The sequence below is a fragment of the Vulpes vulpes genome, chromosome 6, assembly GCF_048418805.1.
Source record: "Vulpes vulpes isolate BD-2025 chromosome 6, VulVul3, whole genome shotgun sequence".
In the NCBI taxonomy this organism is placed as follows: domain Eukaryota; kingdom Metazoa; phylum Chordata; class Mammalia; order Carnivora; family Canidae; genus Vulpes; species Vulpes vulpes.
Window position 1 is genome coordinate 8,971,259 of NC_132785.1, and position 16,719 is coordinate 8,987,977.

Below are 16,719 nucleotides of genomic sequence, written 5' to 3' on the forward strand. Positions count from 1 at the left end.
AATGTCACATCTATATATATATCTGTATCTCTATTTATCTATGGCTCCACAGTCATGTATGTTTGTAAACTGGAAAAATTCAGGAGAAACACAGGGATAGCTTTTCATCAAAAAGCAAAGTTGACCTCTGGAAAAATCAAATTAAGTACTGAATAAAGCATTGTGTATTCTGAGTCCTTAGTAAGAAATAGTATTTTCAAACATATTTTAGCAGCTAAGGACCACTCTATTCAAATAAAATCTTTCTTAGCTACATGCAACACTTAAAAGAGGAGCTGTTCTAGTTACAAAGTGTTTAGAAGAAGGGAAGGATATTTGGTCATAGAGCTCCATCTGCTTGCTCTACCTCTTTTCCTTTGAGGGCCTTGAGAACCCCAAGAGGTGATGAGAAACTGTCCCTTAGAAACACAGCTTGAAAAACACAGACTTAAGTGAATTTTAAGCGAATGTAGGAAAGAAAAATGCTTGCCTTCTTATGTGCCAGAGTACACGTTAATTATAAACTTTTTATGTGCTTTAATGATATTATTAATACTTATTAATGTATTTATTCATTCATCAAACTGGACATTGATTATATCTACCGTGAGCCAGGCTCTGTATTAAGAATTATTAGTGCCCACTCTGTATTAGTCACTATATTTGCCTGTTTGCATATATTATGCCACTAAATCCCCCAATAACCCTGGAGGCAGGTTTTATTTTGTCCATTTTATAGATTAGAAAGCGGAAATGTAAAGAGGGTAATTGATTCACCCATGGCCACCAGCTGAGAAACATCACAGATGAGATTTCTAGATAGGATCACTTTCCATTACGCTCTGCTGTCTCTTCAGATGAATGACCTTACTAGGCTGATGGTCTAAATAGAATCAGATGAGTAAGGATTACATTGGAATGGCTGTGGAATATATGTACAAATATATACATCTTGGAGGATGACATAGGATTTTTCCAGCGGTCAGGAGTGGAAAGGTGATAAGACACTTGAGGCAGTTTAAACAGTTTGTCCAGAGGCATGAGGTGTGAACAAGATTTCATTATTTGTTTCCCTTTGATAATGGCTTTCTGACTTCATTGCCTGCAGTCCCTTCCAGTTAGCCTTTTTTGTTACCACCAGGATGATCTTTCTTAAATACTAATCTGCGCTTGTCACTTCCAAACTTATAATTCTGTAGGGTTCATGCTGCGTACAGTATGATCAAGTCCTGAGTCCTCAGCAGAACATGGAAATCTTCTAGTGGGGTCCCCAGGAGACTAATAAGGAGGAGATAGGAAATAAAAGAAGTAGGTGTGAAGGATGGGAGGAGAGATTTTAAGAACAGATGCTTCTGAGTGGTAAGCTAAGAGTGGAAAAGGATTTGTAGACATGGATTTTAAAAATCAGGAGGTCAGTGGTGACTTTGGAGAGTCCTGATGAACTGACTCTAAATTCTGTACTGAGCATTGGAATTTGGACAAAAAGCTTCATTCTCAAGTAGTGACATTGTTATTATAAGTTATAAATAGCCTGAAAATGACATGATTCTTATGAAAATATCTGACAGCGCAGAGCTTTAATTTTAAAGGGATGATTGATTTGGAGGGCTGATGGTAATGATGATCAGATCTGTGAATGAGAAAATACTTGTTGCTGTATTAAAATATCAAAAACAGTACAGAATTAAATTGAGCAAGGAATTATTAGGGGCTTCTAAAGCATAGTTATGTGCTTTCATTTACTAATGTTTTGAGAAAAACATATGCATATTATATTTACTTCTCTTTAATTATAGGTGCCAGCTGGGACCAGGCCAATAAATCAACCTTGTGCATCAGACCATTTTACACAGACTTTAAGCCATAAACAACTATTGGCTGAAATGATGCAGTCTCACATGGTTAAGGACATATGTTTAATTGGAGGAAAAGTAAGAATAGCAGTCTCACTGCAGATTTGTTTCCTGACTTTTGGTTGTTTTGACTTATCCCTTGAATGATTGTGTTTCCATTTGTAGGGTTGTGGAAAAACAGTCATTGCTAAGAACTTTGCAGATAACTTAGGATACAACATAGAACCCATCATGCTCTATCAGGTATGACGTTCATTTTTAGCACTCGGACTGTAAACATACATATTTGGACCATCAGTAGAACCTAAGAATATTCTTCCTTGAGTTATGACTTGTTAATTTTGATGTACATAAATGACAACAGCAATTTGGAGTACAATTATATTTATTTGGAATTTTTGAAAATGCATTCTGGGACATCTCCTGTGCACAACATACCAGGGTCTGCTTTTCAAGAGAGATTCAATTTACCTGCAGGTGCATACATACGCAGAACACATTTAGTAGTAATTTGGAAATCTAAACAAAATGGGTTTCTGCAGCAGTGGGAGATAATTAGGTCTTCACTGAAGAGACTATTTTTTCTTGTTGTGGAAAAATATACATAAAACTTACCATTTTAACCAATTTTAAGTGTACAGTTCCTTGGAATTAAATGTGTAACTGCCACCACTATTGATTTACAGAATTTTTAAATTTCTTTCCTGAATCTCCTTTTCTTTCACCCGTCCCCCCTCATCCCGCCCCTCTGGCAACCACTAGTTTGTTTTGTGTATTTACAGATCTGTTTCTGCTTTTTGTTTGTTTATTCATTTTGTTTTTTAGATTCCACATTTAAGTGAAATCATATGGTATTTGTCTTTCTTTGTCTGACTTACTTCCAGAACATTTTTCTTCAAGTAGAAAGTCTGTATTCATTAAAGAATAACTTCCCATTCCCCTAACCCCAGACTCTGGTAGCCTCTATGCTTCCTGCCCCTATGAATTTGCCTATTCTAGGTACTTGTTTTAAGTAGAATCATACACTTTTTGTCATTTTGTCTCTATTTTACTTAGCATGATGTTTTCAAGGTTCATTCATGTTATGGCATATATCAGTTTCATTTCTTTATATGGCTTTATAATTTTCTCTTGTATAGATATACTACTTTTTGCTTATCTTTTAAATGTTGATGAACACTGGTAGTTTCCACCTTTTGATTAGTGTGAAAAATGCTCCCATAAACATTGGTGTATAAGTATCTGTTTGAATTCCTACTTTTAGTTCTTTTAGGTATATATCTAGAAATGATACTGCTGTATTGTAATTCTGTGGTAATTCTGTGTTTAACTTTTTGAGGAGTTGCTAAACTGTTTTCCAGAGCAGCAGCACCATTTTACATTCCCACCAGCAATGTGTGAGGTGGTAACTCCTTAGTAGTTTTGATTTGCATTTCCCTAATGACTAATGAGATTGGGCATCTTTTCATGTGTTTATTGGCCATTTGTATGTCTTTTTTGGAGAAATGCCTATTCAAATTCCTTGCCTATGTTTCAGTTAGTTTGTCTTTTTGTTGTTGGGTTGTAGGAGTTCTTTATATATTCTGGATATTAACCCATTTTCAGTCATGATTTGCAAATATTTTCTCCCCATTCTGTAGGTGTCTTTTCACTCTTCATACTTTCCACTGATGCACAGAAATTTTTAATTTTAATGAAGTCTAATTTATATTTTTGTTATTGTTGCCCATGTTTTTGGTATTACATAGAATATAAGTCATTGCCAAGTCCAATATCATGAATTTTCCCTATGTTTACTTCTAAGAGTATTATAGTTTTAGGTCTCACATTTAGGTCTTTGATCCCTTGATCCATCTTGAATTAATTTTTGTACACAGTGAAAAGTAAGGGTCCAGCTTCAGATCATTTGTATATGGATATCCAGTTTTCCTAGCAGCGTTTGTTGAAAAGACAGTCTTTTCCTCATGGAATAGTCTTGGCATTCTTTTTTTTTTTTTTTTTTTAAGATTTTATTTATTTATTCATGAGAGACACACACACACACACAGAGAGGCAGAGACACAGGCAGAGGGAGAAGCAGGCTCCATGCAAGGAGCCCGACGTGGGACTTGATCCTGGGTCTCCAGGATCAGGCCCTGGGTTGAAGGCGGTGCTAAACCGCCAAGCCACCTGGGCTGCCCTAGTCTTGGCATTCTTGTCAAAAATCAATTGGGCAATATATACAAGAGTTTAATTTTGGGCCTTCTCTTCTCTTCCATTATTTTATCTGCCTATCCTTATCTCAATTCCACTCTCTTTTGATTGCTACAGCTTTGTGGTAAGTTTTGAAGTCAGGAAGTGTGAGACCCCCAACTTTGTTGTCTTTTCCAGGATTGTTTTAAATATTTAGGATCCCTCGAGTTTCCATTTGAATCTTAGAATAAGTTTCTCTGTTTATGAAAAAGTTGCTGTTGAGATTTTGATAGAAACTGCCCTGAATCTATAGATCACTTTGGGTAGTATTATCATCTTAATATGTCTTTCAATCTGTGAACACGAATATCTTCTCATTTATTTGTCTCTAATTTCTTTCAGCAATGTTGTATAGTTTTCTTTTATCTTCTTGGTTAAATTTATTCCTAAGTCTTTTGAATTATTTTTGTGAATGTACATGTTGTATATAGAATGATAAAAAAGCAAACTTACAACTGATGTTTTTACTGAGTAAAGTTTTCTCATGTGTATTTGTTTGTAATGGTATCTCCTAAGGCATTTTATCCTACTAATGTATTGATTCTATATGTTAGGCTTTGGGTGGATCTTTTTACTTACAGCAAAGTCTCTGTTTTTATTCTTTAAACAATTTTTTAAGTGGATGTAATACTAGTTAGGTACATTTTAGGTTGTATTTTGCAGTTTTAGTTTATTCTTTAGTTAAACTTTCTTATTGTTAACTTACATTAAGAAAGTTTTTCTTTTTTTTTTTTTGGAAAAATGACATTCAAACCAGTCACATATTGTGACTCTGGATTATAGAAAGTATTGTTAGCAGCTCATCCTTCAAAGCGTTGAAAAGATTCCTTTCAATACTGCTTTAGGGTAATTTGTGCCTATTGGTTGAATTGACCAGAGCTTAAATAAAATCTATGAAGAAGCATAGGATCCAAGTTTATGAAATCATGAAGAAAATAAAAGTGAAGAGATTAAAATAGTAGTGATATCCTTGGTCTTTAGCTATAAACATGTAGAGAAAGTAATTTCTACACTGTACGGGAGGTGACAAGTCTTGGAACCCACTGAAAATATATTTTGAAATGAGTTTTTATGACTTAATTGTAGATCTACTGGCTTTTTAAAGGGAATTAAGGAAGTGGGAGAGGGAGTTTATCTTAAAATTAAATATTCGGAAGATGCCATGAAGGCTACCTTGCCCTCTTATGAAATCACTCTTCTTGATGTCTTTTGTAGAGATCAGAAGGTAGTTCAGTATGCTAGCTCATCTGTCTCTACCCTTACGTAGCTCATGTTAGAAGTGATCTGAGGATTGCATTTTATCATTTCATCAACCTGTTAAATATCACCTTTCTAATTTCCAATGAAAATACTGTTCTACTAAATTTTGAGGGGGGACCCAAATCATTAATATATTTGTAAAATAAGTTAATTTTTTCTATGGTATCTTATATTCCACTTATAGGTCAAGGATAATACAAGGATAATTTATTTCCCAGGTGCCATTGCTTTGAAATCATATGGAGACCTTTTGAGGATAATATTTCTTTTCTCTATGACTCCAACCTAATTTGTTAGTAGTATTATAACTAAAATTATACACATGATTATTCACATTAAAATAAAAACTCTTGGGACATCTGGGTGGCTCAGTGGTTTAGCGCCTGCCTTTAGCCCAGAGCATGTTCCTGGAGTCCCAGGATCAAGCCCCACATCAGGCTCCCTGCATGGAGCCAGCTTCTCCCTCTGCCTATGTCTCTGCCTCTCTCTCTGTCTCTTATTTATTTATTCTCTCATGAATAAATAAATAAAATCTTTAAAAATAAAATAAAAACTCTCATTCTCATGAAAGCTGAAAAATACTTTTACCTCATCAGTTTTTCCAGATAATATGGTTTCTCTATCAGGTTTCTATAGTCAGTTTATGGTGATTTACTGGTAGTGGTAAATTATCCTAAGATTCTGTGCTTGAGCTGTGAAAATTATGGTCACCTAATTCTGCTGTTCATTAAAAGAAAAACCAAGCAAGAGAGTGTCTTTGTATCTACCAATTCAGATCTCAGTTCCACTGGAAAATTATCCAAAGTATCCTGTCATTGAAAATCTTATCTTTATATGTGAAATAATTAGTTTAAGAGGCTGAGAACAGATTTCTTATGTATTTTTGGAGAGTGACAGCAAGCTAACAAGAATACTATTTTAATGTTTTTTTACTTTCTTATTCAGTTTGTTAATTGATGGCTAAACAAAGGTAGGAAGATTCTACCAGAAAGGATTGAGAAAACTACGCAGAGTTAATTATGCAAATTAATTGCATATGCTGAAAACCCCTTTTCCAATTTAGCTTTTCTGTTCATTAGTCTTTACAGAAATATCTAGAAGAAAAATCATTGCTGAAAGCATAGACTTCAAAAAAGGATAGAGAAATATAAAAATGTAGGTGAGGTCTGTTTCCATCTCTCTCCATAGAGCTTCAGCTTCTTTCCATGAACTGGATTAAAGCATAAATTAGGCACTGTATTGACATTTACAGATTTGTAAACTGTTAATCAGTTTGTTTTCGTGATAGAAACCAAGCTCCTGAGATCAAATATAAGACTCTTTGTTCACATTTTCACATTAATTTGTAGAGTTCATTGATCTCTCTTGGACAGATGGACGAATTTGCTAGAATTAAAGATGGGTTTGGGTTTTATAATAGTATAGTCCATATTAGTGAAAACTTTCTGGAAGTTTGAGCTGACATAGAGAATTTAGTGGGAATAAGTAACCCAACATCTGTTTTCCTAGAAGATGTGGAGATTTCCCTGTTATTTGTACATGTATAAAGCCACACTTAATCTGTGGGTTTTGCTTTATTTTTAGACAGCTATTTTTAGAACTGGATTTCATATGAAGAAAAAGAAAAACAGAGCCTTAACACAAATTTGTGGCAGTACATAAAGTAAGTTTTATAATAGGTTATAAAAATCTTAAATCACTTGGCTCAAGTGTTAGGTCAGATTCTTTTAACTGGTTATTCTTTTTATAGTGTTGAAGCCAGTGATTTCATAGTATTGAAGAAATCCAAGTTATTATTATTTTCCTTCATAACCAGATAAGGGCATGTTTCCAGATTTCTTTCCACACCATCATAAACAGCACCAGAGCTGAGATATCTTTCTTTTGTTAAAGTACTGGTTGGATAAAAGCCAAGTCAACTCCAATAAGAATTTTAAGAATAAATGAGTTCTTGGGACTTTTAATGAGAATAATCACTATTGAAAACATTGAAATCTTAGAGTCATTTTGATTTTTTAGCTAAGTTTTTCTTCCTATAGCTAAACTCAAACCAAATCCTTTTCTCTATCTTCCATCTTATCTACAATTTCTACTTCTTCCTGTTTAACCAAACACAGTGGAAAGTTTCTTTCTTTCTTTCATTCTTTCTTCTTTGTTTTCACTACTCTATGTCTTGGATTTATTTACTCACTTCTTGTCTTTGCCTTGACTTTGGATTTTTCTCTCATCAGGATTTTCAGATAGCTGTATTCATTTAAATGGTTAATATTCAACCTTGGAGGCAGACTTTCTATGATTCTATGTAGCTCATCTTGTCTTCTTGACTTCTTATTTCGCTACCATGTGTCATCCTTCCTCTCTTCTTTGTATTTGTTCTTTTCTCACTAGACTGATCTTCATTAGGTTACCTTAGAATTTATTTACCTCAGCTCCTTCAAATTTCTTGTATTACAAAATATATTCTTAGAAAACAATGTATGTCATCGTCACTTGAGAACTTTAAAATGGTTGATGTGAGCAATCCTTTTCAAGTCTCAGGCTTACTAAGGTTCCTATCTCGTGTCTTCTTCAGATTCTCCTTGTTGATGACATTGCTTTGTTTCCTATCTCCTTTGTATTGAATGTGCTTTAAAATTTATTGCAGTCTATCAAAGTATAAAATTTGGTGCATATAAAAATTTCAAGGTCAGCAGGATAAAATTTCCCTTCTAATTTGAAAGAACATTTTTATTCAATAGGATTTCATATTTCTTGCCTGGAATGTCAGAGTTGTGCTACAAGGACCAATAACTATAACGTTTGTCATAATCTCATAGATAAGTTAGAGTGCATTATAATTATGCATTGTATGGGTTAGTTACCTCAGTAAATTTCATCAGGGTACTAATAAGCAGGTGGCAGTTGCACACACAGGGAATTTTACAAATTAAATTGTAAAGCCACAAACTACAACCTTACTCCAACAAGTTGCTTCATAAATAAACTTTATTGGAAACAACAGAGTGTAGGTGGCTCTCTGTAATATATGACCATTATTGGAAAAGGTTACTCAAATTTATGCTCAACTAATTTTAAAGTCACCATTGTGATTATTGCCTATACATTTCATCATTTATTACATTTCTTCATTCTAAAAATAATGAATACAATTCATATATATCAAAATCATTTTTAGGCAGCTGATATAATTTCTTTCCTTACCACATTTTAAATATTTTCATATAGTGCTTGTGCTTTATTTTTAAAATAAAAATGCCACAAGCTTTGTTATCCATATTTTGCAGCTTTAAGGAAATGAAGTGATAACGTCTCTAATTATTTGAATGCACACTCACTTCACACCTCAAATACACAGAAAAGCTAGTTGTTTCATAGAAGTTATATAAAGAAGCAGTTTTAGAGCACTAGCTAATTACTTCAGTAAAAAGCCAGTCTCTTGTCACTTTAACAAGAAAAAATATCTATCAAATATATAATTTAAGCAATAGGTCGAATCAGAAGATGTGGTAATATAATGGGAGGGTTTTGTGAACATTTCTAAAAACAACCTATGGCTGTTATTTAGAACCGAATATATACTCTTTTCTTTTGGAGATTTAATTCAGGATGTATTTAGAAAACAACTCATTTCTGTTCTCTAGTTAGCTTGAACTGAATGTTTATGCACATTCTGTTACTGTCTTCCCATTTCTTTTATGGACACTTATGGGCTTTTTTTAAGGAGCATCAAACAAATGAGTGAAATTACTCTATAACAAGGTTGATAAATTCTTTCTTGAAAGGGCTGGATCATAAATATTTTTGTCTTTGTGGACCAGGTGGACCCTGTTGAAACAAGTCGACTCTGCTATTGCAGGAGAAAAGCAGCCACAGGCAACACATGAATGAATGAGTGTGGCTTTGTTCCACCTTAGCACAGTTTTGGTGGTTTTTGTTTTTCTTCTTTTAATTAAGAGGGTTTTTGTTGTTGTTGTTGTTTTTAATTGAGTGCAATTCACATATAGTAAAGTTCAGTCCATTTTGATAAACACATTTGGTTGTATAACCACTATCTCAATTGAGATAATGGGATGTTTCCATCAGCTCAAAAAATTCCCTTGTGCCTTTTTGTAGCCACCCCCTCCCTGCCACTGGCAACCAGTAATCTGTTTCCTCTACCTATTTTGTCTTTTCCACAATGGATTTAAGCAGCCTTTGGAGTCTGGTTTCTTCCGCTTGCATAACGCATTTGCGCTTCATCCACATTGTTGGGTGTTTTAGTATTTGTTCTTTTTAATTGCTCAGAATCTTATCACATTTTTATTGGTATTTATGTCAGCACTTCTGTGTGTTCCTGTAACAGTGGCTTTCTTTCTGGTGCTCAGCCCTTCTCACCGTGGTTATCAACACTAACTTCCTAGGCTTCCCACCTGTTTGCAGCCTGGGTTTTTCCCAACCCATCCTTCCAACACAATTTTGTTCTTTGTCATTTTCCCCCTGCTTTAAGCCTTTGACTCAGCTTCTAATAGTTTGGAGGATACTATTCAAATTCTGTTGCTTGGCACACCACTTTTTAAATTTGGCCCCTCCAAGCCTCTCATAGCCAGGTTTGAGGCTTCAACCATAGGGCTAACATTCACGTTTTAACTCCAGCCATCAAGAATGGCTCGGTCTCTTCAGCATGACTTGCTGTGTGAGGCAGCTATGCTTTCTTGCCCTGCTCGTGCTGTATGAACCTCCTTCTCCTGTGGACCCGATCATTTACTCTTCACAGTTTAGCTCCATTGCTGCTGTCTCTCTGTTTTCTGTTATGTCCCAGTTTGATTTATATGTACTCCCTGTGCCTTTCACTGGCTCTTCAATCTGTGGTTCTGTGCTGTAATAATACTGTATCTGATTGAGTCTAACATGCCATCAATTATAAGACACACCATTATTTTGTGTCTTGCTGAGAAGGTAGTGCAGCAAATTAAATTATGACATGACTTTATCAGTTAGCATTTTTTTTTATTCGTAATGGAAGAACTCTTTTAGACTTAATTTAGATCCTGTGTCGCTTGTGCATGCAGAAAAAAGAAAGTAAAACTGCGATAAATGGTGGAAGCATTTTCAAAACTCCTTTACCTTCAGAGACTGACTCTTCTAAAGCATTTTTTGGTTCAGGTGTAGATGTGTATGTTGTTTCACATAATATTCTCCTCACCCTCTGTGCTTTGTCAGGAACAGAATGCTCTTCCATTGTTTCCAGGATATTCTTCCAAACTACTGATAGCCATTTGAATTTTGATACTGATACTTTCTTGATTTTAACAGGGGGTTGACTGAAATGTTTTAAGGCAATAGCTATGACTCCTATTCTTTTCCCGAGTGGTCTTTAATTTATTGACTAAAACATGAATGGATTCTAGTTGTCCTTTTTTTTTTGCCCACAAACATATAAAAACTGAGTTCAGAAATGGGCAGAGAATTAATTCTCTGGCTAGCAGCTGTTGTAAGATTCTGTCCACTGAAGATGCATCCTGATTTCAGGGATATAGAAACGTAAAAAAGTGTTTATGTTGGAATTGATGGAATTTAGCTATTTGCCTGTCCCATCATTTGCAAGCTCTTAGGGGGTAGGAGCAGCATGTAGGAACATGGCACATAGTAGTTGTCAGGATGAAAGTGAAACTTGCAAATTCTATATCCTCTGTGAATTTTGTAATAAACTATAAACTAAGGGCAGTTGTCTTTTCATAGTCATCTTCCTCATCCTTCTTCATTGTCTTAGCCTATTATTCCCTCATATGGACAGACCAGAGTTTATCCAACCAGTCTCCTATATATGGACAATTAGTTTTATTCCCATTATTTTGTAATTACACACAAAGTTGCAGTGAGTGACCTTGTGCACATGTGTTTTTATATCATTAGAAGTGTATTTTCAGGACTCATTCCTAAAAGTGGGATTGTGAGGTTGATAGATAAATGCATGGGTAGTTTTGTTAGGAATTGCGAAATTTTCCTTTATATACATGATACCATTTTGCTTTCCCATCAATAATGCCAACAGACAGGGATACCAAGCTTTTTAATGTTTGCCAGTTTAATACTTCAAAATAGTATCTAAGAGTAGTTTTAATTGACATTTCTTATATTAGGAAAGAATCATTTCTAATTTTAAGGAACATTATGGCTTTTCTTCCTAAATTATCTTTTTTTTTTTTTTTTTTTTTTTGCCCATTTTTCTATTGAGTTTTTGGTCCTTTTTCCCGTCTGTTTTTGAGTTCTTAATGTATTAGTCATTCTGCTGTCTGTCTGTGATATATGCTGCTTCTATTTTTTCTCTGCATCAGTTGTCCTTTGCCTTTATCTATGAATAAGGTTTTTTTTGCCTCATAGAATTAAAAAAGATTTTTGTAGCCTAATTTATTAATATTTTGTTTTATTACTTCTAGCTTTTGAGTCATGGTAGACAGTCTTTCCTTATACCCAGGTTACGAAGGAATTCACTCATGCCGTTTTCAACTTCTAGATTGTACGGATAGTCCTCACACATAGCACCTTCTGTTTCACAGCCAGCAAGAGATCACTGAGTCCTCCTTGTGCTGCCCTCCCTGTGTCTCTCTGACCACAGTTGGGAAAGGTCCTGCAGCTTTACAGACTCATGTTTTAAGATTGGGCCCACGTGGGTAATCCAGAATAATCTCCTCTTCTCAAGGTCCTTAGTTTAGTCACATCTGCAAAATTTCCTGTGTCATGCAGAGTAACACGTTCACAGGCTCATGGACGTCTTTATAAGAGCATGTTTCTGCCTACCACCCTGACCATTTTAGATCACCTCACTGGAAAGCATTGCCATTCATATTTGAGTTACAAATAAAGCACACCTACATCAGCCTATATAGTTTTCATATCGATAGTGATTCTCTCTGTAGCTACAAGCACCCGACTTCATCATTATATTTTTTGGTGTAGTTGTGACTATGTATTTGTTGAAGTTATGTAGTATTTTTATAACAAGTTATTTTCCCTGTACTAAAGTTTAGGCATTATCCTATATTTTTATTTGAAATAATGTGTATAGGTGCATTGTATTACCTGTGGATTTTTTCAAGCTTATAAAGCAAATGTTACAAGGTATTGTATAAAATGGGTGTATGGGGCCCAATAGAATTGAGAGCCATTGGGCTAGACCATAGCACAGTGCTTGGCATGAAGAAGATACTCAGGAAATATGTACCATCTTAGAGGTTGGGGTAAATCTAAAAATATTCTAAGGTGGAATGACTTATTTTTATGTATGTCAGGGATAGGTGTGATTATTCAGACATTGTTCTCATTCTCCCCATAAAACCATTCAAGAGCTTCTCTATTTATAGTGTTCTGTAATGTAGAAAAAGCGAGAGAATTATTTAGATCAACTTCTGATTTCTGAGAACAAGTTCTTATAGGATAAAGCAGGAGACTATTTTGAGACAAATTCATTTCAGTTCTAGAATTGTAATTTCCTATGTATTTCCAGTATTTTTCCAAAATAAAGTTTCGTGATGATTTAATACTTTTTCTGCAGCCTCTTTGAAGTAATCAAAGTTATTTACCAAAAGTTAACCAATGAGTTACTCTAAAATATGCCAGTAAAGTGGAATTTCCTGACTTTCAAAATTAAGGATGAGAAAGGTTAAGTGCCAGAGTTTATACCTCAAATTAGCCAAAGCTTGTACAATAGTTTCTAGCTTATTAATTTTCAAGCCTTTTTTTTTTTTTTTTGCCTGCTAATTGTACATCTTTAAAAACAATAAGCAGTGGACAATGAGGCTCACTCTGAGATAAGAAGGAACTGGGTCGAGGCCCTACTACCATCTGTTTTTATTTGAAATGCTTTGCTTCACATCAGCGTGATCTGCTTTAGCCTGCTAGTGTTGTCACATCAGTTTGTTTTTCAGTCTTGGTCTGTTTTTCTACTTGCTAGCTTTTTAAAAACAACATAATGAAATGGGGGAATTTAAAAAAATTCATGGTTGTCTTCAACTGATAGAAATCCATCTCAACAGTGTGTTATTTTTATAACTGAAGCTTTCTGAAATGTATCTTAGGTTCTCATTTTGACAGAGGCATAGTCAAAAGTCGAATGTAATGACACTTGCAGTATTTTACATTAAGCTCCCAACTCGAACTACTTGAAGTGTGTATATGACAGGACATAGCACAGAGTTATGTATTGAAAAGTCAAGATACTGCTGGTTTAACTTGATCATCTTTTAAACTTATATATTGTAAAAAATGAAAAGTGTGTTAAAATTTAACTGTGCAGTTATAAAGTTTCATTTAGAAAAAATAGCCTTATGTTGCACAAATTTGCCACTTAAAAGGCAATAGATTTTATATTTGCTTTTTAAAAAACTATCCAAATTTGATATTCAAATCTTTTATAATATTTTTGAACTATGCACTAGACTTCTTATTTAATTGAAACCGTGTACTTCTTAGTAATAGACAAAATCTTTTGTATTATCTTAACAAATTTAGTTATCATGAGGTATTTATTAGATTTCTAAAAACACAGTAGGAGGCCTTTGGTCATGTGTATAAAAATAAACATTACGATAAAACCAAATCCATTAGCCCAGGGAAGAAAACAAGTGACCAAGGAATCCTACCAAATAAGGAACTGTAGCTTGAAAGGTATTTCATTTACCATCCTTGGTGATGCAAAAACATGGGATCTGTAAACTTGAAGAAGGAAAGATTTTCAAATTTGGGGATTCTCTGTGGAATAGCTCCAAATTTAAGGACACTGTGTAATGAAGTCCAGTACTATTGGTAAGAACACATAGTTATACTTGATCATCTCAATTAGTACTTTTGTTTTAAATGTACTTTGAAGTAATTTTGATTAGGAATCTTGGGAGAATTTTTTTTCTTTTTAATTTTTTTATTTGACTATAGCTGACACAATGTTATATAGTGTCAGGTGTACAAGTAGTGATTCAGCTTCTTTGTGTCTTGTGCTATGCTCACCAGGAGTGTAGCTACCATCTGTCACCATACAGTGCTATTCCAATATCATTGACTATGTTTCCTATGCTACTACTAATTTCTGGCTATTTTGTATCTGCAGCTTTACCAAATTCATTTAGCACTTCTAATAGTTTTTTTTTTTTTGGTGGAGTCTTTAGGGTTTTCTATGTATAGTATTATTTCATCTTCAAATAGTGATAGTTCTTCTTTATCAATATGGATACCTCTTCTTTTTTTTTTTTTGTCTGAGTGCTTTGGCTTTGACTTCTCATACTATGTTGAATAAAAGTGGTAAGACTGGAAGTCCTTGTCTTGTTCCTCATCTTAGAGGAAAAGCTCTCAGTTTTTTACCACGGAGCACGATGTTTGCTGTGTTTTTCATATATGGTCTTTATTATGTGGAGGTATATTTCCTCTAAATGTACATTTTTTGAGAGTTTTTAGCATGAACAGATGTTGAATTTTGTCAAACCCTTTTTCTGCATCCATTGAGACGATCGTGATTTTTATCCTTCATCTTGTTACTGTGATGTATCATGTGGATTGATTTGCAAATATTAAACTATCCTTGCACCCCTGGAATAAATTCCACTTGATCAGGGTGAGGGTGAGTGATCCATTGAAAGTATTGTTGGATATTGGCCTGTAGTTTTCCCTTTTCATGGTGTTTTTGTATGGTTTTGGTATCAGGGTAGTTTTAGTGTCATGGAATGTATTTAGAAGTTTTTCTTCCTCTTCCATTTTTTTGGAATAATTTGAGAAGAATGGGCACTAATTCTTCTTTAAATGTTTGGTAGAGGCAGCCCCCGTGGTGCAGCTGCTTAGCGCCACCTGCAGTCCGGGGTGTGATCCTGGAGACCCGGGATCGAGTCCTACGTCAGGCTCTCTGAGTGGAGCCTGCTTCTCCCTCTGCCTGTGTTTCTGCCTCTCTTTCTCTCTCTGTGTCTCTCATGAATAAATAAAATCTTTAAAAACAATAAATGTTTGGTAAAATTCACCTGTGAATCCATCTGGTCCTGGATCATTATTTTTTGGTAGTTCTTTGATTACCAATTCAGTTTTGTTACTAGTAATTGGTCTGTTCAGACTTTTCTTTTTTTTTTCTGATTCTGTTTTGGAAGATTGTATGTTTCTAGGAATTTGTCCATTTCTTCTAGGTTGTCCAGTTTGTTGGCATATATTTTTCATAGTGAATACTATAATCCTTTGTATTTCTGTGGTGTCAGTTGTTACTTTTCTCTTGAGTCCTTTCTTTTTTTCTTGATGAATCTGGCTAAGGGCTTATCAATTTTGTTTATCTTTTCAACGAATCAGCTCTTGCTTTCATTGATTTTTTTTTCTATTTCTATTTATTTTTGGTCTCTGTGTCATTAATTTCTGATCTGATCTTTGTTATCTCCTTTCTCCTACTCACAATGGATTCATCTGTTCTTCTTTGTCTAGTTCATTTAGGTGTGTAAAGTTAGATTGTTTATTTGAGTTTTTTCTTGTTTCTTGAGGTAAGTCTATATTGCTATGTATTTCCTTTAGAACTGTTTTTGCAATTTTGGACCATTATATTTTCATTTTCATTTGTCTTCATGTACTTTTTTATATCTTTGATTTCTTCGTTGGCCCATTGGTTATTTAGAATTGTTTAGCCTTCACATGTTTGTGTTTTTCCCAGTTTTCTTCTTTTGATTTCTAGTTTCATACTGTTGTGGTCAGAAAAGATTCATGTTATGATTTCAGTCTTCTTACATTTATTGAGGCTTGTTTTATGGCCTAATGTGATCTGTTTTGAAGAATGTCACATGTACACTTGTAAAGAATGTGTCAGGTGTTGTTTTTGGGTGGAATGTTCTGTATGTATCTGTTAAGCTCATTTGATGTAATGTGTCATCTGTAGACACTGTTGCCTTATTGATTTTCCTTACATCCATTGATGTAAGTTGGGTGTTAAAGTCCTCTACTATTAGTGTGTTACCATTAATTTCTCCCATTGTATTCGGTAATATTTGCTTGATGTATTTAGGTGCTCTAGGGTTGGATGCAGAGATATTTATAATTGTTACATCCTCTGGTTGGAGTGATCCCTTTGTAATTTTATAATGCCCTTTTTAACTCTTGTTACAGTCTTTGTTTTAAAATCTATTTTGTCTGGTATAAGGATTGCTACTCTGGCTTTTTTTTTTTTTTCCTCATGTCTGTTTTCATGGTAAATGTTTTTCCATCCCTTCACTTTATTTTGTTCATATCTTCATGTCTGCGGTGTGTTTTCTTTAGGCAGTATATAAATGGATTTTTTAAAAAAATATGTTGTGCCACCCTGTGTCTTTTGAATGGAGCATTTAGGCCATTTTAGTAGTTGAAAGTAGTTATTGATAGATATGTACTAATTGCCATTTTGTTCATTGTTTTCTGGTCATTTTTGTAG

At 34.4% G+C, this 16,719-nt stretch overlaps 1 protein-coding gene across 4 annotated transcripts in view; it reads left to right on the plus strand.

The window, feature by feature from the left end:
- VWA8 (von Willebrand factor A domain containing 8) overlaps positions 1–16,719 on the plus strand; it is a 340,735-nt gene that overhangs the window by 80,423 nt on the left and 243,593 nt on the right. For all 4 annotated transcript variants that reach the window (XM_072760629.1, XM_072760627.1, XM_072760630.1 and 1 more), the window contains 2 exons: positions 1,776–1,910; positions 1,998–2,075. In XM_072760629.1, the coding sequence (XP_072616730.1) occupies positions 1,776–1,910; positions 1,998–2,075 (213 nt within the window). The remainder of the gene's footprint in view (positions 1–1,775; positions 1,911–1,997; positions 2,076–16,719) is intronic.